Here is a 26,768-nt window from a genome sequence, read left to right as displayed (position 1 = left end):
GGGAGGTTCTACTAGTAGGATGGAAGAAAAGCCTGAGACAGTGTTTTATTACCATCGCTATACACCTCTTGCAAAAACACACACACAGAACACAGAAGATCCATCAAACAAGCCGCTGCACATAATGGACATTCTGCATGTGGCCTTTACAGCATGTTAAGTGGACATACTGTAAGTGATGTAACAACCCGAGGCAGATGTGTATTGATTTGTTGATTGATTATAAAGCAGTTCTGTATTCTAGTTTAATGGGTTGACTAATTTTATGTTTAAAGTTTTGCCCATTTTTCCTTCCCTAGAAAACAAACGTCCTCCTTATTTCAGACCTTTCCTTGTATAGCAGTTTTAACATGTTGTGCAGTGAATATATTCTGTTTTTATGCATGATCTCACCACTAGGAGGCTCCTTTAATGGCCCTGTCAGCAAAGAGTCATCATCTAACCTTCTGTTGTTTCTTTAGTCTGTTTACAGACAACTGTTGAGTTTATTGTTTGTGTATCTATTGGATTGGACCAGTACTGTTTCTTGTAAACAGATCTTACAGGAGTTTTTACAGAAGTTTCTTTTAACTGAATTCACTAGCCTGTCACAGGGCTCGTACAGAAAAGCCAATCACTGATAAGTAAACATACAGTCCTGTAGTGCCACTTAATATACAAAGTACAGTTTGTATGAGACTAAGACTGAGATTAGCTTAGTAAGTATTTTTTTTGTCTACTGATTCATCTTGGGTTTCATCCAGTGATGTGCGTACTAAAGCCTGACCGATATGGGATTTTTTTTTTTTATTGTTTTAAATAGTATTTCGAACAAAAGTACAAGATATATAAAAGTTTTCATAAATAAGAGTCAAATGGTTAAAACCACAAAAAATAAATAAAAACAATATAAGATTCATAATAAACTGTAAAGTACTACTAGTACTAATAAACATTAAAGGAAAAAGTGTGTATATATTGTTTGGACCTACCAAACAGAAACTATATATAAAAAATACTGACATACTAAAACTACTACTAGTACTAAAAATAATACAACATCTTTGAGTTCAGCTCATAATGAATGGGGGCAAAAACAAAAGTGCTGCGTTTATAATGTTGTTCAGTGTGTGTATATGTTGTTGTGCAGTAGTTATTACCTTACACATAATCTGCCACAAGGACTACTTTCCATGTAGCATGTTCACAATGAGTTTATCCCGTTACCAGTACTCTTTTAATTTTATTCAAAGAAATTTTTTCAACCATGTTTTAGCTGCCTAAAATATTGCATCTTTGATTCAGTGACCCAGAGGAAACGCTGCAGTTGAATGCATCTAATACTACATGGTTGTCTACAACGAGGACTTGCAACTTTGAGATTTCACACTACTTTGCACATTTGGAAGAGAAGCTAGATAACTTTGTTTGGCTAGGAAGCCTTGTCAGACACTTGTTCAGCTCACGTTTATTTACATGTCCCCTCTGGTTTAATAATTTCCGACGCACCAACTGTAATGTTGTAGCTGTAACTACAGACAAGCGGGTCGCAGATATATTTACCATTACTTCATTTAGACAGAATTAGTTTACCGTTCATTAACGTTAGCGGTCTTCCACTGATAAACATGGCATTAGCTAGCTTTGTGGGTAATCTAATTTAGCAATGAGCAGTGTTGGAGAATACTTAGAAGTGATGAACTAGGGAGAAATTATATGATGCCACACTGTTTCAGAAATAAATCTACAATTAAGTTTATCAACATCTTAGCCTCGGCCACTCAACTACTGTAACTTTCAACACAATTTTAATGTTTGACTGACTGTGCTGACATTCATGCTATTTATTTGTGGCGTTGTTGCCAACAGGGGAGTTGCACAGTGCCCTCTGGGGGACAAACCATAAAACACCTATAACGACTGAAGGATCAATCTTCCCTATCTGTTTCTTTTTTAATTATCATTAATCGGCTGTTTTAAACGCTAATACTGATTTATCTGCAATTAGCCCTTATCGGCCAGTAATTTTAGCATGCCAATAAATTGGTCGGGCTCTAGTGCTCTAAAACTGCAAGGATAGTCTATATTGCATTTACAGTATGTTACAAAAATGTGTGCTGCACTGCACTGAAAAATGTCAAATGTTTTAATAGCATCTTTTTTTCAACTTGAAGAAATAGTGTTTTTTGTATAACCACCTGCGCAATGTCATAACTAATTAGGCTTGCGCAGTATCAAGGTATTACTGTATACCAGCAATCCTGATGAGATGACTTTCAAAAATACAGACACTCCTTTTTCTATTAAATTTGATAGGGAGATGCTATATTGAGGTGATGTAATTTAGTGTGTACAACATTGCCAGGCGATGCCGCATGAAACTGCCTGACATCATCTTCAATGCAACAACACGATAACCCCCTTTACTTTTCCAGCAGTTGATAAACACATACACACCACACACACATGCACACACACGGGAGCCTACACTGCACATTTACTACTAAACTTCACTGCTCACCCTTTTCTCTGCTCCGCTGCGTTCTCGCACACAAAAAGGAGAACCTCAATGGCGACAGTGAGTGGTCAGGATAACGTTACAGGACTAGTAAAAAAGAAAATACTATTTATTAAGTATCTTGGGTTTAGTCCTGATGATAAAGGTAAGCCAGCAAACACAGATGAAGCTGTGTGCACATCATCTCTGTTCAGCACACAGATGGTATCATCATTGGGTCCTCCAGCAAGAATCTATGGCAGAAAGATGCTTATTTCCCATCGATTCATTGTTCTGTGGGCCATAAGTATTTAAACCCAACAAGACTTGTCTATGTAGACTAATTGTATATTAGACACACAGTATTGTAGGCTAGGCTAGTTATACATGCTATTATACCCCAGTAAAATGTCAGAAAGATATGAAAAAAATAGATACCGCCCAAGCCTATAACCAATCAGTGACGTTCCTGAGAGATGAGAGAGAGAGATGCATTTGCATCAGTCATTAGATATCTGCTGTGATTCAGTGTTCTGTGGTCACTCATTTTTGTCCCACACACCCATTAAATAATCTCTTAACAATGCAATGATGATGACTTTCAGTCGATTATAAAAGTATTGCTATGGGACTTTTCTTTTTATTATGATCAGGCATAGGTATGCGATAAAAAATAGTGAAAGGACACAGGTTATCAATGACAATAAATATAGTGCTATTTTGTGTCCTCGTGATTATGTGTATCTGTTAAGTCTTACTGCCATCTAAGCATACAGGTTTGTGTGTGGCAAGAAGACAGTGTGTGGGAGTGGAAGTAGGTAAATATGCTGATTCTCTGGCCTAAAGCTCAGACAAACGCACACACAGTGACTTGACCAAATAAATAAGTAACTGCTTCCAGGGTTTATTGGTGTTTATGCACGCACATGTGTAGGTGTTTCTTTATGTAAATGCTGCTTTAGGAAGGAGGCTGGACTGTAGGAGAAGGCACCACATTGGTGCGAAAGAGAGAGAAGGGGAGAGATGAGTTTACTGGACACAGGGCTCTCGTTGTTGTTGCCCCAGACCATGGCATTCAGGCTAATTTAGGGGAAGAGGAGGAGAGTGGGAGGAGGAGGAGGAGGAATTGGAAGCTGAGCTGGTTAAAAAGAGAGAGAGGAAGGTGACTAATAGTGACTGTCACTCAGCCTACTGTAACTCGGCCGGTGGAGGGAGGAGTGGCGTTACAACCAGTGAACCGGCATATGTTGCATTAGTTGGTCGGGCCCAGGGAGCAAACAGCTGTCTGTCTTTATCAGTTAGTGCGTATATCAACACGTGGAGGGGCAGATTTCTCTTGGATACACTATGTTGTCTTTGGGATAGTTGGAGAGTTGCTGGTAAGAATCTAAATTCCTACATACTGTACTCTATGTGTCAGTATCTCACTGCCTGGCTGTTGGATACAACACTGTCAAGCTGAGCTCCATTCATGCAGATCTGTTGTTAAATCAGAAATGAAACTGAACATATCTCAACAGTTTGTGTTTTTAGTCACCCGCAGTTCCTTTTTAAACTCAAATAGATTCAGTGGCTGAAGCTGCATTGGATAAATTTCTGTCGACACTTAAAGTTATGATATGAAATACAACAGTTCTCTAATGTTTGCTTGTATGCTATATCAATTAATCAAGCATCAGTTTGAGAAACACAGAAAACAGAGGTCATAGTGTTGACAGGTCCTTTGTGTTTGGAGGGCTGCTATTCTAGTTCATAAGCTACTAGCACTACACCTGTGCCGCAGGTGTGTATCTCATGATCTGAGTGTGAATACCTGTATGTGCATGTGTCTCTTACTACATTCTGTATTTGACGTGTGTGGGTATGTGTGTGCATCACAAGGTTTTTTATGTGTCTAACCAGTTTGTTTAGACAGGGAATAGCCTAGTAGATTGGACAACTTTTACTCTTTTAAAAAAAAAAACGTATTTGATGAGAAGTGGCTATCAATATCAAAACGTTATATACAAACAGCTTTTGTTCTTTCCCTGGGTTTCCTGCAGAGGAAGTTTCTTCACTGCTGACAAATCTAGGAGTTGTGAAAACTGATGGAAGGAAAGGGGAAGTGATGCATTGTGGTTTTAATTGTCTTTCCTGTATGTCATTGTGTTTTACTTTTATTAGATAAGGCTGCAGGTTTGTTGATAACATACTGTTGTCCTTTACTCGCTAGTTTCACTTAACTCTCTTCTCTCTGATCTGTGAAGCAGAGTGACCTGGGGAAAGCAGGACTGAGTTGACAGATTCACTCTGGACAAGGGTCTCTCTATTTATTATAGACTGTGTTTAGAAGGTGACAGACACTGTGGTTCACACACAATGTTGGTGAGTTGTGGTGATTCATTCAGATGACCTTCAGAAAGTCGGTTGCTGTGCAGAAACGCAATGCTTGTAGATGGTGAAAAGAGGGTGCAGTGTTTTAAATCTATTATTTCAGTGCTCCGTTAGCCTTTGTATGATATAACCACCCTACAAGAGTTTGCTTGAACCTTTACTCAAATGTAGGTGTTAAAACAGCTAAAACCAGATAGGAGTGTGTAAACTTGACACCATGATGGCTGAGAACCAACTGCAAAACAGCTGCAGCGATTTGCTGTAAGACAAAACTGAAACAACTGAATCAAAAGTGTCTCCTGCAACAGAGTTACAGAATTGAGCCAAGATTAAAACAAGTGAGTATCCTCTCTTCACACCATTCAGTGCGTGTTCATACAGAGGTCTCACCATGGTCTGTTGCTTCTTTTGCTTCCGCCATGGAAACTCTTCTCTTTTCTAAGGTCTTCAGTGTGTTGCACACCTGCTGCTTCCCCTTCTTGAACACTCCACTGCCTCCTCTGTTGCTTCTCCACACATCAGTCACAGCTGCATATTTTATGTTTTATTCATTTCATCTGTCTACTTTTGGAGTTTTACATTTTATAACCATTCATCTTTTTTCTTTGTTTCTTTGTCTTTGTATGTATGTTGTTTTTTTTTTCACACCTCCATCACCTGTCATCTCTCTCTGCTCCATGACCGCCTCCCTGCAGATTGCCGTCCATTTTCTCCAGCATCCAGGCATGTAGTCAGCAGCATAAGCAGAGCATATTCCACCTTCTGAACTCTTTTTCTTCTTAACAGGTAATTGAACATGTGTCCATATGTGTCTGTCTGTGCATTAATGTGCTTCTATGTATATCATTCTAAATTATTCTCTAAGTCCACCCACTCAAATTGTGGCTCTACCCTGCATTAACACAGCAGACTTAAATGACATAAATAGAAATGAAAATCTAAAAAACTAAATTTACAGGACCCTAATGTGACCTCATCCACTTGGCATGTATACAAAACCCCTGTGTGCTGTAACTAAATCCTCAGTATCTAGTACAGATGTGAGGTGGTAACAGGGAAGTTTTTATATCTGAAGCAGCATTTGACCCAACATAATAAGAGTCCTGAAAATGATCTGACAGTTCGGCCTTCTGCCAGTCTGTCTGTCTGCATGCAGAATAGTTCGGTGTGTTCTGTCGCTAAGGGATACAGCTGTTTGTGTGTGTGTGTGTGTGTGTGTGTGTGTGAGACCAAAGAGGAAGGCCAAGGACCCCATGCTTGCCATGCCAGCCCTGTCACATAATCCTACCAACCTTAAATGTTGAGTGTGTGTGGTGGCGGCGGTTTAGGAATATTGATACTCTAGGTCTGTTTACATGTTGTGAAAGAGTCCACTCAAAAGCTGACAGACGCTGTAGAGCAGTAACACACATGCACGCTAACTGTTCATGATCTGTTCTCACTCCCACCTGCCTTCAAACACACACTCACAGATGCGCGCACACACACGCACGTACACAAAAAAACAAAACAAAAAAACACACACCGCGGCTAAGGGGAACAGGGTGTTCCTGAAAAGGAGAACAGAGAGCAGGGGGGGTTATTTTAGTCATTAGAGCAGGCAGACCGATAGCTTAATGCGGAAAGGGCGTGTGTGTTTGAGTGCAGCGGCGGACAGGCTGGTGAAGTGCACAGTGCACTGTCACATTTGGAACCTTTGCAATATTAACAGGAAGTTATTAGTATAAAGTATCACAAATCATTATCTGTGGTTATATGAAGGCTAGAAAATTATATCGACATGTTAGAAGATATACAAACATTTGTGTGAACTTGAGGAATTTCTTTTCCACATTTGTTCGCTGTGCAGAATTGCTGTGATCCTAACATACAAATGGCATTTCTTTTTTCTTGTGCACTTGTCCCAAAACCATTTTCAATATGTCTGTATATTGTCTTTGAAAGTTTTGAAGCAGCTGTTGCCACATATGCATGGATGCACACATGCTTTGTTGTGAGAGAGCACCTTTAGTGTATATGTGTATGTACACATCCCACACTCATCTGCTCTATGTTGGCTGTTAAAGGGGCCTTTCTTGGCACTGCCCAGTCAATTCTAAAAATACACACTCCACAAATTAACATGTCTCTGAGCACAGGTGCCATAGCCCCACACTGCCCCCAACTGTGTGTGTGTCTGTGAGTGTATGTGTTACACTTTGCACATGTATGTATAGGAAGGAACTTAAGACACAGCATGTTTAATGTAGTTTTGCATACGTCTGTGTATTGTCTGCTTATTGTTGCGATGTATGTGTGTGACTAATCTGTGGCACAATCCAGAGTTGACCACTGACCCCGGGCTTCCTCCGCTCTACATCCTCCTACTGGCTGTCAGCGTTTGAAGTGAAGGGGCTGTGACATCACAGCGTTGGACATACAATGGCCGCTGTGTGCTCTTACTGCGTCACAGATGCCTGCTTACCCTGGAGGATGCCAGGCTATGGGAAGAGCCATGTGGGAGATCATGCTGCCTGGTAGCAGTGTGTCACCATATGATATCAGGAAGTGATATCCTATCAGTGTTATTGTTGAATGTGTTGCAGCACATATATATTATGTATCATAGCTTAGTCACAATTGGAGGCTGTATGATACATACTTGGGTGTTCACGTGTAGGAAGGTTAGGTAGTGTTATGTAAACATTGTAGCCACTGCATCTGATGACATAAGCCGTTTCATTTTGCTGAGCTGGGGGAATTTAAATAACAGTTCAAGTTAATATTGGCCAATAAATTTCAATCTTTATTTGCATACATTCTTAACCAAAGCTGATGAATTTGGAACCTCTTTACTCATACAAACGGGATTCAAACCTGTGTCTGAGGGCCAAATGACATACGCATTCCTCTACAAAATGCAAATAGCACTGTAACTTTGTTTTTTTGTCTGTGCTGATATTGTGTTATGGAGTAGCAGCTATAGATAAGTAGTAGAAGTGTTGAAAATTGTCTCTCTGTACCATGACATTCTATAGTTCAGAACGGTAAATTAGCATGTATAGTATACAGTTTGTGGCTTTGGGTAAAGCGTGTAAAGCTACAGGAATGAATGTGTTGGACCTGTACAGTGGAACATAATATGGTTGGCTATGCTCTGGTGGAGGTCAAATGCAATTTATTGGTTCAAATAAAACTTGTGTTTATATTAAAATCACAAATTTGCATCAGAGGGCTTTTCTTTAGACCCTTTAAGCACAGAGCGCATGTCCTCCACTGGCTGGCATGCCTACCTTGCCTATTGAGTTTGGAGATGTAATCACCCCATTTGTCAGGCTCTATAAATACACTGTGCAGAATTCCAGCGTGGTGTGTATGTGTGGATACACTTGTTTGTTTGTCAGTGTAAGGAAGGGCCTTGAAAGACTATTACTGCCACTACTACAAGAGGGCCTGCCACTAAAACATTCGCGACTAGTGCATCTCTACTTCTGTACTTTCTGTTTGTGGAGAGGATTTTCATTTTTGGAGCTGATGATGTAGAGTGAGCCTGTCCTTGTGTTCAAGTTGTGGTACATGTTTGTGTTGGAATGTGCGTGTTTTAGTTTGTATCTTTGCATCGTGTGTGTTTTTCATGTGGGCCATCCGATGGGCACAAAGCGGGCAGTGTGTGCCCCCTCGGGTGCTGAAATGTACACTTGGGACAACAGGCGGCTTCATTCCTCAATAGGAGCTGCCCTTCTTATTGTACCTCACGCACAATGAGCTTTTCACTCTCACTCTCAGTCTTTCTCTCTGTGTCTTTCTCTCGTTATGACCATATACAGACAGTGTTTCTGATGAGAGACTGGAGGAATCCGATTCTGATTGGTTGTTTAGACCCTGATGTCCCCATTGCTGCTTTTCTGTATCTAGTTGTCTCGCAACACATTACCAAAAGCAGAGACATTAGAATCCAGTTCAAACCTGGCCCTTGATCGGTTTTATTACAGCTCTGTGGGTCCAGATGAGCTTAGTCATTCAGGGGATAAACACAGATCATTGCAGAAGGGGAACTATCAGTCTTGGGACTCCCCACTGAGTGTGTGCCTGTGTGTATGCGTGAGAGAAAAGAGGAGGATGTGCTGGAAAGGGTTTATGGGTGTTCCCCATCGTCGTCCTGCTCACATGATCACCCAAGAACAACAGGACCACATGACTCCCCACATGACCCCTCCACAATTATTCACACAATTCACTCTATTTTTTTTATTTTTATTTTTTGGAGGGGCAGAGTTGGGGGGCAAGAGAGCACTACTGCTAACTTTCTTCACCCCAGAGCCCTCTTTCAACCACGGTAATAGATGTGACGTTACTTAATAGATGAAGTTGGACCTAGAGACACAAGGTTTAGATGTTAGCCTGGAGATGCGGCTTGTTTTTCTTTGGTTTGCTCTACTTGCGCACAAACAGGGTCCAATGCAATACTACGTATGGTCAGTCATACTAAGTGGTGTGCTCATTTAGAATTTAATTAAATCCTGTATCCCTCCTGTGATTTGTTCATGGCCACTTGATTATTTAGCACAATTTGAATTTTATTGTCTTTCCCTCTGTTCTTTTTTGTCCTCTCCTTGCTTTACTTAAAAATAAAAACTGGTTTCTGCAGTTGTGGGATTTGTTACTGTCATGTTATGAGTTATGTGATGTGAGATTTCTTGAATAGATCTTAAATCCAACTCACATTGACAAAGAGACAATCGATCGATGACTATATATTTGCTTATCTTATTGTTTAATTAGGTATTATCTGATATAACTTAAAATAATGTACACTGCATTGTATATAATGAATAAATAAAAAACATTTTATTTGATGGCAACTTTCATTACACTCGAGGTCACCTTACATCATAAAATACAGCAAGCAGCAATAATAAAAATAAATGCATATAGACAATGTTCTCAAATGTTTGTAATGATGATACATTTGAGAAGCGTAACTTGGCTGAAAAGAGTTTCTGTTGTGTCAAAACATTGTGAACGATAATGGCGCCTAGACCTGAAAAGCCTCCTGCTTTGTTTTTCCTATGTTTATGTACAAGACAGCCTGTCTTTATTCTAAAGGCAGTTCTTTGAGGCCTCATACAAATAGAAAGAGACACTGTAGCAGTGGATGCTCAAAGGCATATACACTTGGTAAACAGGATTAGTCTTTCAAGAACTTGTAAAAAGTTGCTTCGGTGCCTTTTGATTTTTTAGGAACATAAAGCGTGTGTGAGTGGACAGCAAAGTAAGAATTTCAGTGTACAGGGACACTTTGAATCCTTGGAATCATTGAATCCTTGCACACTTCCCCTTCTCTGCTCACCTCCCTCTTCCTATCACTAATGCACCCATTAACAATTGCACATTGTGTCAGGCTTCTCTACAAAGCCAGTATGTCAGTTGAGGTAGAAGTGTTTACACTGAATCCACTCTTGACAGCTATTCATTTTTAGCAATCCCATTTTCCATTTCTTTCCTCTGTCCGAACTCTCACTTTTTCCTCCCTTTCTTTTCTCCTCCACAGCTTCCTCTACCTCTCGGGCTGGACTGCGGTGCATTGACGTCGGCTCGCCCTCCCCTGCCCCCTCGCCCCCCAGCAATGGCCTCACGCATTGGCCTGCGGATGCAGGTACAACTCAACTACCCTTCTTCATCTAATATGCAGCACATTGAAAGGCTTTCATTAGTAAAGTCTTTTAGTAGTTTTGTTTGATCGAGTGGACACTGATAAGGAAGTTATTCTGGGCAATGTCAGAGCATTTTGGGTGTTAAATTTGGCCATGCTATTTTACGGAAGCCCTAAGCGGCCATCGATTCATATCTTTATTTTACTCCATTTTCCCCTGATAATGGGATCATTTTCTCGTGATCTCAAGATAACAAAACAGTAGTTTAACACAGGGTTTGGCAAGAATGTTTCTTAATGGCAATTTCGAGGTGATTTCAGTGTTGCTGATTAGCTCAGTTGGTAAGGTACATGACTCATAGTCTTAAGATTGAGAGTTTGATCCTCATGGAAGACCAATTTAAAAAAAAAAAAAAATTGTTGTTATGCAAAGTTGTTATGAAGATGACTGATTCACATGCTCACAATTAAGCACGTGCTGGATTGTGCGCATCCTGGCAATTGGTCCACATTCATCAACCTAACCTTTCATTTCCCCATCATTCCCAGGCAGAAGAAATTCATCCGCTTCTCATTCAGGGGAATCCATTTAACTACACATTTCCTGACGGCTATTTCAGAACCTTTGAAATAGCTATCGGGAAATGAGTGATTGGATTCCCCTGAATATCTTCATAACAACTTTGTTGAAGAGAATGATTGAAAAACACACAAAAGAAGAATAAAAAACAGAGAGCGGGAGTAGAACCTGCAATTCTCGGGATGCAAGTCCTGCGCTGTACCAAGTGAGCTAACTACTATCTCAGCAAATTCCCTCAAAATTATCATAAAGATACGCACCATGCCGACCCCTGTATTCAGCTATGGTTCGTAATCTCGAGATCATCAAATAATTATCCCGTTATCATGGGAAAACGGAGGCTTCCGTACTATTTGGGCCTCGCCTATTTTAATATATTTACTGTACATACTTTTCATACAGGGAGATTTAATAGATGTGTGAGTCACCAGTTGTGCTCTGCTAACAAGCTGTCAGCTTTTCATGTTTGCTCTTGAAAAAGCAGAGGGGCAGAGAATAGCCAAAAGCAGCATCGCCCTAACACAGTCAGTGTATAGGTCAAATGCTTAAAGAGCATTCTTGTAATGTGTGCGTGTGTGTGTGTACAGCTGATGCGAGACCAGCTGCAGCAAGAGGAGCAGCGTGAGAGGCAGCAGCTACAGCAGCAGCAGCAGAATGCAGCCCTGCAATACATGCAGCAGCGTATGGCTGGGCCACCTGCACCCACCCCAGCCATTAGCACCCCACAGCATTACCAAAGCATGCAGGTCCCTGTGGAGGTCCTTAAGGTCAGTAGGGCTGCAACAAATGATAATTTTTGCTATCAATTACTGTCAATCTATTTTTCCCCCAGATTTCTTTTCACATAAATTGCTCAATTAGGCAATATATTTTCCAGATGATGGTGAAAAATGCCACACTCAATTTCCCAAAGCCCGGGGTGATGACTTTAGATAGCTGCTTTTGTCAAAAAGTCAAATGTATTGAATTTACAGAAAAGCAGCAAAGCCTCATTTTTGACATGCTGTAACCAGCAAATGTTTGGCATTTTTCATTGAAAAATGACTTCAATGATCGAGCAATTGATTTTTATGTTGATATACTAATCACTTAATTACATTAGGTTTGTGTGGGAATGCAGTCTGCGCTTTTGGTCATGAGGATACTTAATCTGAATGTTGAAAATTTCTTATTGAAAAGGAAGTATTAGGAAGTAGGAAGAGTATTTTTACATGAATTTGTGGTTTGATCCGTTGTTCACTGAACACAGAATCCCCTCCATCGTTCTACATGCGAAGTGGGAATAAAATTATGTGACTTACTTATGGCCAAAATGCAAACGCACAACAAAAGACAAAGAACTAAACAGGTCTCATTAAAGAGGGTTGGCGGAAGAGGGAAAAGATGTTGGTTAAGGGGCGGGGGGTTCAAAAGGACAGGGGGCCGTGGCACATTAATCCATTCACATGTTGCTGAGAAGCAGACAGGGCAGCAGGGCGCAGCGGAGGTGGCCAGGACTTCACTGGGCATTGTGATCTCTCACACAGCAGCGCTGCCACACGGGAAAATAAGGGACAGATTTGAACAAAGGCAGAGAGAGAAAAATGCGGTAGAGCAGCAAGCAGGTAGGGAGACAGAAGGGGGAGAAAGACGGGCAGATAAGAGAGGTTTGACATGTTTTGCGATAGGACAGAAAGGAGCGATGTAGATAGTTGGAGTCAGACGGGTACAGATAAGGCTGAAGTGACATTTTGCCTGGTTCCTTAGATGCTTGTGTGTGTCCTTATCTTTGATGGTGTGTGTTTGTGTGTGCATGGGTTTGTGCAGTACTCCTTTACGTGTGTGTTTCTTTATGGTATTTTCAGCTGTGAATCTGTACAGTTTGTATGCACTGGTAATGGTGTGGTGCAATTTGCTGTATCAACAGTTTACTCTGTGTGCATGCGTGTGTGTGTGTGTGTGTGTGTGTGTGTGTGGGGGGGGGGCTGTTTAGAGATGTCAGTGTCTTTCCTTTCATTTTGTAGATAAGATGAGCTGTCTGTCTGCAAGTCTCACTGAGCCTGTCATACCTCCTGCACTGTGTTTCTTTGGACTTCAACTGTGCTGACAGAGCTGGGCTGAATAGGTCGAATAGTCATACATGTATAGTTGTTCCTCTGGCTCACGGGACCCAAACACATTTAAAACTGACAGCCAATCATGTGTATTTATCCTAAGTGTCAAGACTGGCTATTAAACAACATATGAGTACTCAGTATAGCATGAAGATCTAAAAACATCTATTTATTGAAAAGTTTCTGCTTCATTTGTTATAATCCTGCTGTTGGTTATAAAACAGAAGGGGGTTTGGAGGGCTCAGGAGTAGAGTCGTTCTCTGTAGTAATGGGGAGCAGGCTCTCTACTGAGCTTTTCTCTTTGATGTTAAGGAATGAGGCCAGCCCATTGCTCTATGTGGCCACACCAGAGGGTTTTGTGTGACTTTACTCCTTTAGGCATTACTACTGACTTAATGATCCCATATCTTTGTGCCATCACAATGTTATAGGACATGGAAAAATGGGGTGTACATCTGAATGTTTAGTGTGTTATGCGTTTAAATGTTTGTGTTAAACCATGCTGAACTAAGAAGCTTATGTAACACACTAAACCTGTATATCAATTAAAATATAATTCTGATGAGAAACCTGTGTGTTTAGGGACGATATAGAAGTATATATTAGCACTGTTAGGCTCCTGGTTTTTTTGAAGTTTTTTAATGTGGTGTTTGTTGCACCACAACAAAAAATGAAAATAAATGCTCAAAATAGGGGGTGTAGTTGAAACGTAGACTACAATTGCTAAATTAAATATTTGCAGTGAAACTAGCAATATGGTCCCCTAAAAATCTTTGAAAGCTTACACTTAACAGCTGCATTCCATTAGGTTAATGCATCTTTCACCTGTGGTAAAATCTAGCATTTAAAATTAATTTTAAAGCCACATATGGCTGCCTTTGCCCTCTATTAAGAAGAAAAGAAAATGGATTTTATGCAAAAACACATCCAATTTTATTGTAGATGATAGCCTGACTTACAAATCAAGTTATTTCTGGTTATTGTTTGTTTTTTGCTCTGATGTTATTTAATTATTCCTAACTCCCAGTTAAAGTTGTAATGTATGCGGATTAACGTGGCAGTCTAAAATATTCTATTTTAACAACGTTTGCTTTTCTCAAACATATTAAAAGCCAATTCTGTCATTTTTGACCATATCAGTTGGTAGTAGTATTTAGCACGTAACTTTGGGTGTAAAAGCAGCTTTCAGTCCATTTGTTTATATTTGGATCACAGGTTGCGTCTGTTAACAACACTAAATGATCTCTATAAATGTGTTTTCACCAAGAATTGGTCAAAAAGGAGTCATACAAAACAGAATCAACAAAGAATTGGATCAATGTGCAAAATTAAAAATGGAATAAGAATTGATCACATGCTGTCCACCCTTAATACAGGTGCAGACCCACCTCGAGAATCCTACAGATTACCACATCCGTCAGTCTCTGAAGCAACAGGTGAAAGAATACCTGTCCACCACATATGCCACTAAACAGGTACCTTTCTGCATGCCTTTACTCTGTACTGTATACCTGTTTATGTCTGTCTGTCTGTCTCTCATTAGATCAACTCCATGTAATTAGAGCCTGTCTTTCTGTTTTTGTCTGGTTTGTCCAACAATCCACCCATTATGCCATTGTCACCATCATCACAGTCTCTCTGTCTCTCTGTCCGTAGACTGTCCACGCCGTAGCAGGGCCCTCTCCTCCCCCCAACATGGGACCTACAGGGGGTTCAGCGTCTGCCCCCCAACACCTCCACTCCCCACATATGCGCACAGAGCAGCTCATGTCTGGAAACAGTGCCCCCAACAGCCCCATGGCCATGCTCAACATCGGCTCCAGCCACGAGAAAGAGGTAGACGCCAGCAAATGCAGGCAGACACTGGCGCAAACATAAACCTGTAAACATTATTGCTTGGGCAGGTTGTAAAGGGCAATTTTATAAGAACCAGGTATCCCTATATTATGACTTAATGACACTCCTATAAAATAAAATTACAGTATAGTCTAGTAGTATAGTATTGAATATTAACCTCAAAGTGACATTATCACCACATTTTTGAAAGCATCATAATGATTTAATTGGTTTTGGTAGGCTGGAGCAGTATTTGTAAATGTATTGGTGTTAATGTGTCGACTAACTATCAATAACTGAGACTGGATCATTGGAATTTAAATGCTCCATTATGGCTTTGCAAGAGTAATTACAGCTTAACAAGTGACAGGGAAACAGCAGACTGTAAGGCCCTTTGAACCTGGCAGACTTTGACCAACTTTCCTCCTCCTCTTTCTCCAACCCTTAACCTGTCTTATTTTAGTCTCTGAGAGAAAACAGTCTCTCAAGTTAGCCTTCATGACATAGAAGTCAGATATCTTTAAAGTGTTCTCTTGAGTAAGACATGCACCTACATGAGGCCTACATGCCATCAGGTTTCAGGTGCTTTAATAAACATTCGCGTAGTGACAGTTTTCTCTGTATCATATTTGCTAACATTCACATTTAGAGTAGGTGCAGCTTTTGTGATAGGTCTTTAAGTTTGTCATAATCACTTTTCCCCTGTTTTTGCTTTACCAGATGGATGAGGTCATTGATGACATCATCAGCATGCAGTCCAATTACGATGATATTCAGGCATACATTGACCCTGTCCAGATGCCAAACACAGTAAGTAGAGCCTACCCACCAACATGGTGTGATTTTAGGAGTACTTCATTTTAAGTGCCTATTTTATACGACTAATATGCATTGTGTCCTACAGACTCCTTTTTCACCATGGTTCAGGAAGGTTAAAACATGTTTTAGGGAGTTTGGGGAGGATAGAGGGTACCATGTAGACTGCAACATGGATACTTTGTGATAACTTATCTTTTCCTTGGAACAAAAGCAACATGCAGTATTCTTCAAAAATTACCAAATTTTACTTGTTGTAAGGGGAATAATTCCGACTAAGATTTAGTAATAGACAAAATGACTCATTAAAATAGAGTCTCATCCACTTCAGGTTATATTTTGGGAACAGTCTGCCCTTAATGAGTCATAGTGTTGGATATGCCTAGTCATCAGTTCTCAGATTTTTCAGTAGTTCCTATAATCACTGTTCCTGTATCTGTCCAGTATTTCTCTGTCTTTGTCACTCTTCTCATTTATTGTAAATGTCTCCAGTTGTTGTTGCTGCTGTTAGTCCCGTTAAACCACAATGAGTGTAACAAATGTTTGTACGCCCATACTCACAGACATAAACTCACATACACACAGATGCATAAGTGCATAATTGACTTAAACGCTACACATTCCATCCCTACAGCGTTCTGGATGTAGTTAAGACACTGGAGAGGACATGTCAGAAGAGGACTGTACAGTGCTTTGTGTATGAGGGAGCAAACTCAGAAAATTAACAATTAAACTGCCAGCAGTTAGAGTTCAACTTGTTTACAAGACATTCGGAGAGAGAGGGAGCTGGAGAAGGAGAGGGGGAGGAAAAGAAGGGAGGAGGGAGAGGGGGATGAAGGCAATTTGTGCAAGGGGAAAACAGGCTGAAAGTCCAGTTAGGGGAAAGTTCACTCTTGTTTGGTGTGGTGGGGAGGTAGAAGAAAGACGGGATCAGAGCTGCTGAGGTCAGTCTCCCAGGACAGGGGCAGCAGTGCCAGAGAGAGCTGTGTTTGCTGCTGGTGCCTGAGAGAACAAGAAGACAGAACACTGGCCTAGTGAGGGAAGGAGTAAAGGATGAAGGAGATGAGTAAAACGTATGCCATTGTGGAAGTTATTGAAGGAGAACAGATACAGCTGGTAAGACATTGATGCGCTGTTGTTTGTCAGAAATGACATCTATTAATGTGACTTTAGTTAGTGTTGTAGGAGTTTAGCTTTTGCTCTGTGTGAACCAAAGCTTTGACGGATGCAGAGACAGCGCTAACTCCCAGCCTCAGGTCCCTGATTATAAAATGAGACACAGCAGGGGCGATGGTGTGGGTGAGGTTTTCATTTTTAGAACTATTTTCTCGTTGTGCATGTGATGGGCGGTTTTGCAGGACTGGAATCAGAACTCTTGCTTGAGTTGTTGGGGTTGGGCAATAAAGGCATGAATATTAGCAGGTCTCGACAAGTGCAGGCTCAGCTTATTGTGTGGTCGTCTATATGCCTCACTGCTTCACAATTGTGAGTGTGTGTGTGTGTGTGTGTGTGTGTGTGTGTGTGTGTGAGTGAGTGAGAGGGAAACCCAAACAGCCTCCTGTAGCTTTATCTGATAGTGTGTCCTCTGTGGTTGATTGGTTTAATCAGTGCGAGTGTGTGTGTGTGTGTGTGTGTGTGTGTGTGTACTTGTAACATCACACTGATTGATTAGATCAACCCCTGGGGATGATCAGTGCGTGTAGAGCCAGCACAACCAATAAACTGATAGAGAAACTCAAAGCACAAATCAATATGTTAATAGTGCTGCATTTTCAATATTTTGTATTAAAATACGCTGGAAACGACTCTCATGACCCTTCTTCCCAACTGACAGACCGGTGAGTAAAACTCACTTGATAATCCTCATGGGGATTAAAGCAGCAAATTCCATGGAATTCTTGGAATCTTAAAGTTTAGTAAAAGCACCACTGAATACCAGGCACAAGTGAACAGTTTGACTCTTTAAGTGTGTGTGTGTGTGTGTGTGTGTGTGTGTATGGATGGTTACACTGAGCCTTACTGAGTCCCAGTCACACTTGCTTGTTCATATGGGTTAGATGGGTTCTTATCGGAGTGGGGCATGGTGAGAGGTAGGCTGCCTGGTGAGGAGATGGGAGGTCAGTGCAGAAGCACGGAGGAGGCTGGAAATTTTATAGTTTATTTATAACTTACAGTAGAAAGCAGTATATATATCAGGGCTTTTTTCTCCAAATGACATTTGGATTATTTGACAAAATCAGCTGAAAATCACAATTCCTACTACCAGTTAAATTACGTCTTTGAATGTGAAAAAGAAAAACTAGACAATTCAAGATGTGATTTTCCAAATCTAAACAGCTTAACATGCAATTAACATGCAGCTGAAACAGTAGTATCAGTATTTTAGAAATGCTTCTGTTTTTAGTCGGAGTTGCAAACCACAACAAAATACTCTATCTACGGTTGAAGATTTATACTTCATCTCTGCATTCTTTTAAACTCTTTGGAGATTTTTAATAGAGCATGGAATTTACATACAGACATGAACCTGTGGAGGTCTGTATGTGCGTGTGCATATGTGTTCACACAGCTCACACAGTAGCCAACAGATACGGTATCTATTCCTTTAAGTTCTTTATCTTTCAGGCCTCATTAGCAGCGCCACATTTGCCCTCGCTTCAGTGGTAACGAGGCATAAAAATATCCATGGCACTCAAACTCTACAGCACAATTAAAAGGAGATCTCGTCTCTTTAGGAGCCCATACAAAACTAAATCACAGCTCTTACAGAACGTCTACAGTGCAAGAGTTAGAAGGCCACTCCACAAGTATGAGTTTGGGAGCTGGAGAAGGCAGAGGGGAGAATCAAGCCATAAAGAGAGATAAGATTGATAGGATGATAGTCAATCATTGTGTGTTTGGCAGACTGTTTCTTAGTTGTGATATTATTGACTTATCTGGTCTTTACAGCACACTAAACATGAACGCTGACTTTGTAAAGTATTTGAAAAGATGTATGAAGTTGTAAATGAGTAGTCTAGGAAACAGAGAAATAATTCATTGATGCCATTATGTTGATTATATTCTTTGCAAGTGCTCTTAGGGTTTTCACTTTCTTGAGTAGAACTAGAGCAGAACTCAGTGAACATCTGAGTGCTTTTGAGGAGTTTGATTCACAACCAGTCGGATCATAACAAAGCTTCCATTTGGCTCTCTTCACTCTCTGCTGTGGTCTCAGATGAGACCACTGTCAACTTGCTCCTTCATTTGTATCACAGAGATCTCTGAACTGCAGTTGTCTTGAGCTCACATAATGAAGTGGTTGATTCAAACAAAATGTATCAAAGTGTAGATTGTTGGTTTTCTAAATGTGTATATTTGTTGCATTTATGTGTGTGTGTGTCCTCTTTAGCTCCCCCTGTCTAGCAGTCACCTGGATGTGTATACAGGTCCTGGGATGAAGGGGCCAGCCATTGCTATGACCAGTAACTCCTGTCCGGCCAACCTGACCATCAAACGAGAACTGTCAGGTGCGAAAGTCAACGTTTTGCACTTTGTGATAGCTAGGAAGTCATTGAAGTTATATAAAAGACTGTTTTGTCTTTGAGTGAATGTAACACATTTGCTTCCTACCTTTTCCTGTAATTTATGTTGTTGACTCCACAGTTTTAGTTGAAACACATGGGCACAGTCTCAGCTATTAGTTAATCACTTTTTGTTGTTGCAAAGATGCAGAAGCCCGTGCGCTGGCCAAGGAGAGACAGAAGAAAGACAACCACAATCTGAGTAAGTCTTTGTACCTGCTTTTCTACTGTCTTATCACAATACTGTACACACACACACACACACACACACACACACACACACACTATGATCTGTCTCTTGCAAAAACAGCCATGTGCTGATTTAGCTGAAATAGTGCAACTAGTGGGTGGATGGTTAACCTGGTCATTTCTGCTGCTCTGGCACTTAAGTGTAATTGCCTGTGACTGTGTGTGTGTGAGTGTGTGTGTGTGTGCGCGTGTGTGTGTTTGGGTCTGTGTGTGCCTAAACGTTTGTCCTTTACTGAATATATTCAGAATGCACTGATCAATACTTATATGCACTACAATGCCAACTGACTTTTGTAGTTTCTAGGCCACAGTCTGCCTTGAACAAGTTCTTGTTCGTTCCTTCTTTCATGCCTTTGATTTCTTTGTACTGTTGTCCTCATCATGTCTTTCCCTTTGTCTCTTCTTTTCTCTTCAATAGTTGAAAGGAGGAGGAGATTCAACATCAATGATCGTATCAAAGAACTGGGCACCATGATCCCCAAAACCAATGACCTGTGAGTTGCTTTTGCAAAACTGTGATTTCAGCATGGATAAAATATTTGTTTGAAATCCGTTACTGCCAGTTACTTACCTACTGCACTGCTTGTTTGTACTTTACTGTGTGCATAGTGATGTGCGCTGGAACAAAGGCACTATACTGCGGGCGTCTGTGGAGTACATCAAACGCATGCAGAAGGATGTTCAGAGGACCAGAGAGGTGGAGAACAACTTCAAAAGGATGGAGATGGCCAACAAACAGCTGTTGCTACGTATCCAGGTAACACACCCACACACACACGCAGAGCAACTCAATCACGGCAAATACACAGAGAGTGATGATGTTGCCCTCCGCCCACTCTCTACAGGAGTTGGAGATGCAGGCTCGTCTGCATGGACTGCCCAGCAACTCTCCCTCTGGCCTGAACCCGAATGACCCGATGGCTTCTTACATAAAACAAGAGACCAGCCCAGAGGAGAACCTCTCTCACCCCCAGGCACAAGCCCACCACCAGCACCAGCACTTACCCCAGAACCAGGCTCAGCCCCAGGCCCAGCAGCACCACTTCCTCCAGCAGACCCACCTCCACCATCAGGGCCAGGCTCCGCCTCAGCCCAGGCAGCTGCCACCGCTCCCCCAGCACCTGCAGCCTCAGCCACCCATCCAGTACCCCTCTGTAGGCAGCTCCCAGCCCTTTGACTTTGCCCAATCGCTGGACTTGTGTGATGGGATACCCGGCTTCTCAGACGGCATGTCGGGGCTAGGCGACCTGGGCGGAATGGACGTCCAGGGGAGGAGAGGCGAGCTGGCCTTCCTGATGATGGACGAGCCCTTGTCCCCTATGGGCAGAGACCCGCTGCTCTCTGCGATGTCCCCTGAAGCCTCGGTCGACTCTAGCCGTAGATCCAGCTTCAGCATAGAGGATGGAGACATACTGTAGACACATGCGTACACACACACACACACACACACACACACACACGCTCACACTCACACATGCACATGCAGTGGTTTTGGAGAGGTTGCATTAAAAATGTAAAACAGCACGACACAACACATTTACAAGCACATACAACAGAAAGGAATCAGCCACCAGACATTGTTCACCCAGCACACACACGTGCTATACACATCACACAATTTGACACCGATGACACTCATTTGTGGTACAATTATCTCCCCTTAAAGGCAGGAGCAAAAGAAGGTACACATCACTCACACCGTTGAAAATATTCTGTATAGCGCAAACATTTGTGTCCACACACAGAAGTGCATGTGAAATAAACTGAGCAGCTTGAAACTTTGCCCAGCAGACTTGAGCATTTACAAGGAGGTGAACCAACACTGCCAGGTCAGGAGTTATATTGCACACGTGGCCTTGATTCCGTAAAAGGTGGCTCTGAATCATAATTGGAACAGGGGACAAAACCAGCAGTTAATTAGATTGAAGTTATCAGATACAAGGACAACCGAGTGCATTGTCTCACTCGATAGAGGACACGTTATTTTTCTCCTTACATCAACCTCTTCTAGCAGCCATAAATGATTAAATGAACGATAGCAAATAAAATGGAAATAGCTTTATGGTCCTGCATGCATAATTTATCTTAAGGGGATGCAGTCCAGTCACATCACTCTGTTCCTCAGTCTGTTATTCCACCCTTTGCTTTTGCTTCTAGCACTAGCTGTTTTGTGTTTGAGAAAGATCTGTGTTTTCATGTTTGTTCATAAAGTGTCCACATTTTAGGACACGTCACTCACTGGATGGACAATTTACTTTAGGAGGCAGAAGCCCTTTTAATTTATTGCACCTTCCCCACTTCTGGCTGTAACTTTTGTCTTTTCACAAACACCTACACATGCCCACACACTGTCTCCCAGCTCCCACATCTTTAACACTTGACACTGTCATGACCCCCCACCCCCACGAAGAAGACACTGTAAAGTGTGTTGACTCCGGTGAGAGAGTAGAGAAAAACATAATCTTCAAACAGCGTGTCATCCAAATCTGTGAGGTGTCAAAAATACTCAGGTACTGTAACAGAATACACGTGCAGGATCATTTTTAAGTTGAAGCAGATGTAAACCTGAACTGAGTCAGTCTCTTAACCCATATCAATGTGCCTTTTGATTTTTGCAGCTGCTGCCCTTCAAAGGCATGTTTTTATAGGTCAGAGGACCTCATGACCAGGGTTTAGGTGTAATATCAACTTCAGTTATGCCTGTAAATGCTTTAGAGTTTGCTTCTGCACCAACTCTGCCTTTGTTGTTGCAGTCGATAAATGTTTCATTTTTCTCTCACTAACTGACTTTGTAGGGCCAGGTGAAGGAAAGGTTCAGTGACAGGGTTTAATACTGGAGAGAGAAAGAGATATTTTGTCTCAGCTGACAGCAGAGGTAGTGTAATCTTCACTGTAAAAGCACAGCATTGGGATACACTTGCATGCATTTCAAGCACTCACTCGGCACACAAACAGGCATGCATTAAACGCACAGGTGCAGAATAGTGCTCACATACATACAGTGCAGCCCTTGAGGCTGTTTTCAAATCAGCACGTTAATAAGTCTCCTGTGCTTCAGTCTCTCTCTGAAGCTGCCAGATGCAGAGGTAGAACTCAGGTCTGCTGTTGAAACTGCCACCTGCTGTAAAGGGAAGCTGTTATCCCACTGGCTGCAGTTATCACAGTGATGGTTGGGGCCGGCTGCGGTGGGCCTGAGGTTTATCTCTGCTGTGGTGGACATGGGGCTTGGCTTTGATTTGACATAGCTTATAATCAGTACCGATAAAGGTAGAAAAAAATAAAACGTTGGTGATTTTCTTTACTATATAGTGTGTTGTTTATTTCATCTCCCAAAGCACTGGAAACTATATTATTGTTTTTAATTTGTACATGGAAGAATTATGGAATAAGATTTATTTCAGATGTTATATGCCACTAAGCCGCTTAAATGTATTTTATTTGTATTTGTTGTTTTAGTTCTGTTTCAATTTTATTCCAAAACTACCCTTTCTTCTCAGAGCCATTTTCAGTAAGCACACTATTAAGGCATTTACGCTGCCAATGTTTTATTGGGGAAGGAGTGGGGAGCCATTTATGTACTTCCAGATTTCAACTGACTTTGGAGAGATGAAGAGATTCTGTACATTTTTGATGCAATTTTTATATGATTGGGATTTTATTTTTCGCTTTGTTTTAACTTTGAAATTTGGAGCCAGACATAGATGAAAGGTGATTATTTGATTTGATTTAATTCAAATTGCTCATTTTATGAATGTAAGCTTTACCAGTGGTTCTAGTCAGACTGAAGCAGGTTGACGTTTTCGCCATTCCTCCTCCCTCCCTGACTTTGCTTTCCATGGAGACTGGAGGACGACTGACTTCACATAAACCCTGAGCCGAGGAGTTGTGGTTGCCGTGGCGTAGTAGCATTGACTCTGCATTTCTCTGTCTGCCGGTGTTGTCTTTTCAGCCACAGTTTTGACTGTGGTACTGTCACCCAGCCAACACTCCAAAGAGCTGCTCGCGCCTCCTCTACTCTTCCACTAGAGGGTGCTCTGCAGAGCAAACTATACAGGGAAAAGTGGTTCTGATTTTACTGAGAATATAAAATGTTTTACCAGAATCCATTCACTGACTTTTAGTTTTTTTTTTATTGTTATAACTGCTGTGTGTGTGTGTGTGTGTGTGTGTGTGTGTGTGCGCGCTTACGTTAATTGGGTGGGGACAAAAGTAGTTTAAACAGTCACGTTGTGGGGAATTTGTTTCCGTTTGGGGACGAGAATCTAGTCCCCACAAGGTGAAAGTCTCCCTCGACTCAAAAATGTGTTTTGGTTATTGTTACTTCTTGGATGTTTGACCTTCACCGTGCAGAATGATGTATGTGCAGAGCTTGAGACTAGAGGGCTGTTTTCGCTTTCATCTGCCGAAGAGGGAAAGTTTCTCTGTGCTCACCTTAAATCTCAGTTTAAGATGAGTACAGGTGGTCTCAAGTCTCCCTCTTAAGTGAAGAAAAAAAAAGCTTGAACAGTTTTTACATTGAAATTTGGTGAAGAAATGCACATGCATCTAAAAATCTAAAGTGTATATGCCCTTTCTGTATTTAGAACTAAAACCAGATCTAAATAAATGTGGGAAATGTGGCTATTCTGAGAGAGAGATTTTCACCAGTGCAGTTAAAAAGTTGGAGTGTCTATAAAGAATACATATGTACAATTAGTCAAATGTAAGACAGTGAATATACGTGTGCATAAAATGTTTTAGTGTTTGTGTCTCTAAGTCTTTTTTGGTTTTATATATATAAAAACAAAATACGTGTGTGTGTGTGTGTGTGTGTGTGTGTGTGTATATATGTATGTATGTATGTATGTATTTATATGTGTGTGTGTGTGTGTGTGTGTGTGTGTGTGAATAGTAAAGACACTAAATGTGACATTATATGTCCACCAGGGAGCACCAGAGATCTATATTGTGGAAGACGGTCCCAGCGTCTCCTTCAACTAAACAGAAAGGACTGAGCCACCATGCAATTAACCTCTTTTAAATACTACTTAGAAACCCAATCTTATTTTTGCTTGTTCACGAATGGCAAGCAGAGTTGAGTGATGCGCAATATGTTATTTGTGCTGACAAAAACAGCAACTGTTATTGGGGATGTTGATTAAAACCATTTTATTTTAGATAGTAATCCTTTGAGAAATTAAATGTATTGGTGCCAATTTGGAAAAATCACCCTAATTCCTCAGAGTTGTTGGCCTTTCACCTGCCTCCTCTCTTTTTGGCCTCTTTTCTCCTGTTTTGCAACTCTTTTCATCACCTCCTGATGTATTAGTCCAGGGCTGCTTCAGGATGATCCATAAACCATTTAACTGCCTTTCTTAAGTTAAATCAGGGTAATCTTATTCCTCAGTCCCACACAGACACATACACACACACACACACACACACACACACACACACTGACTGATGCCGCAGAGCATGTTAAAGTGTAGTGGTGGTGTCTGCAGCCCATCCACAGGCCCATTCTCCTGGGTCTTTATGATGCTAATGTACTCCCCAGTCTAATAAATCCCTGTAGAGCTGCAAAGAGTAGATCTTATGGCTCACTCTGATCACCACCTTTTCGCCCATCTACCCCCCCAACACACATACACACACAGCTATTACCGAAGCAGAAGTGCCTGCCTTGCACTTCCACAGATACTTGGGTGGCTGTTTAGTAAGAGGGAGCAGGGGAAAGGGTTGAGACAAATCAAACATGAAGGTGTAATTTAAGAGATGTTGGCAGGGGAACGCAGAGTTTGGCCCTGGCGTAGAGTGCTGGGCTTGCAGTGAGGGGAGACTCACTCAGAAACACTCATCACCTCTTTTTCTGATGGTTGGGCCTCTTGAAGTGGGCTTGGCGCAGCACCTTGGGCGCAGCACCTTGAGCACCACAGTGGCCTGCAGAAGGGTGAGGAAAAGGGAGAAGTAAAATAATCACAGAGGTTTTCTTAATGTTCAGCAAGCAGTGAACAAGGAGCTTCATTCAGAGCTCTGTTGGAGCAGGGACATAGGAAGCTTCATTCTCTCTTTCAACCAATCCTTTTCCTCCTCACTCCAACTTCTCCCTCTACCTGCCCCTCCCTGTGACTCCTCCCTCCCTCCCATGGGAGCAGTGTGTCACTCAGCTTGAAGCCCACGGAAGAGAGGTGAAAGGGGGCTGATTGAGCTAATTTAGCCCCTGGATGTGAGAGCAGGAAAGGCCTCACCCTCTGCTAATAGACAGACATCAAAATGGAGATGAGGGGGGGATGAAAGGAGAGAAAGAGGAGAGGAGGGAGGGGGGACTATAAAACTGAGATGACTTCTTGATGGATTTATCTCTTTTTGTCCGAGGGGATGTGGAGAAAACTTTTATGAACACTGAGTGACATTGTGAAGTTGGTAAAGGTTTATGTGTGTTGCCTTGAATTAAAACCTGCTGATATTACTTATTGATCCGTCCTCTTCCATTAAGATACCGTCAATCACAGTCTGCTTTATGATCTCTTCTGCCCGGGCCACTCACCGTACATTCTCCCTGACAGGCAGACTGGAAGTCACACCAAAAAATACTGGCTTTTACCACATGGATGGAGATTGGAGACAATTTTTATAGCTTTTGCGGGCATACATAGTCCTATAGGACCTGATGGCCCACTATCACAAAGCCTCTAATGAAGATGGCACGATGACACAGAATTGATTTTAGCTCCATAATTCATCAGCTCTGCAGATTTAAGTTTGTTCTAAAGTTTTTGGGGCACTTCTGAAACTCTGATTCCTCAAATCTATTTTGAAAAGATAGCATTTTTTACAATATTTTAGCTAAAAGCCTGCACACAGTGTGTGTTTACATAGGCCTATATGGCTTTCCAGTTTATACCTATTGTAACTTGATCTATATTGGATCTCAGTTGGGTGTTAAAAAGGGTCAAATGAAAGCTGTCACAAATTGTAAAGGTGGTGTCCCTCTGAAAGGTCAAAACTGAGAGCTCACAAACACCCATCACACAGACAAAAAGGTTCCTCACTTTCTCTCACTAACTAACTCGGTCTCGACACCATCGACACGCACCTCCTGTCCTTCTTCATTCCCACCTCTCCTGCCCTTCTTTATTCTGCCGCACCATTGTCCATCTTCCTCTACATA

The 26,768-nt window shown here is 41.5% G+C and overlaps 1 protein-coding gene across 10 annotated transcripts in view; it reads left to right on the top strand.

The window, feature by feature from the left end:
* Window positions 1–23,724, top strand: part of tfeb (transcription factor EB) — a 30,538-nt gene extending 6,814 nt beyond the window's left edge. For 2 of the 10 annotated variants that reach the window (XM_046076231.1, XM_046076232.1), the window contains 11 exons: window positions 5,545–5,635; window positions 10,380–10,484; window positions 11,649–11,828; window positions 14,531–14,629; window positions 14,811–14,990; window positions 15,711–15,800; window positions 19,198–19,315; window positions 19,515–19,571; window positions 20,037–20,112; window positions 20,219–20,375; window positions 20,464–23,724. In XM_046076231.1, the coding sequence (XP_045932187.1) occupies window positions 10,455–10,484; window positions 11,649–11,828; window positions 14,531–14,629; window positions 14,811–14,990; window positions 15,711–15,800; window positions 19,198–19,315; window positions 19,515–19,571; window positions 20,037–20,112; window positions 20,219–20,375; window positions 20,464–21,036 (1,560 nt within the window). In that variant the 5' untranslated portion in view covers window positions 5,545–5,635; window positions 10,380–10,454 and the 3' untranslated portion in view covers window positions 21,037–23,724. Of the gene's footprint in view, window positions 1–3,739; window positions 3,856–5,097; window positions 5,188–5,544; window positions 5,636–10,379; window positions 10,485–11,648; window positions 11,829–14,530; window positions 14,630–14,810; window positions 14,991–15,710; window positions 15,801–19,197; window positions 19,316–19,514; window positions 19,572–20,036; window positions 20,113–20,218; window positions 20,376–20,463 lie in introns of those variants that run through there. The other 8 variants (XM_046076234.1, XM_046076235.1, XM_046076236.1 and 5 more) reach the window with 7 other exon arrangements.
* Window positions 23,725–26,768: the final 3,044 nt, after the last annotated feature.

The sequence above is a fragment of the Micropterus dolomieu genome, linkage group LG18 (assembly GCF_021292245.1).
Source record: "Micropterus dolomieu isolate WLL.071019.BEF.003 ecotype Adirondacks linkage group LG18, ASM2129224v1, whole genome shotgun sequence".
Lineage (NCBI taxonomy): Eukaryota > Metazoa > Chordata > Actinopteri > Centrarchiformes > Centrarchidae > Micropterus > Micropterus dolomieu.
The sequence above is the reverse complement of the archived record's forward strand: the minus strand, read 5'-3'. Positions and strand labels throughout refer to the sequence as shown.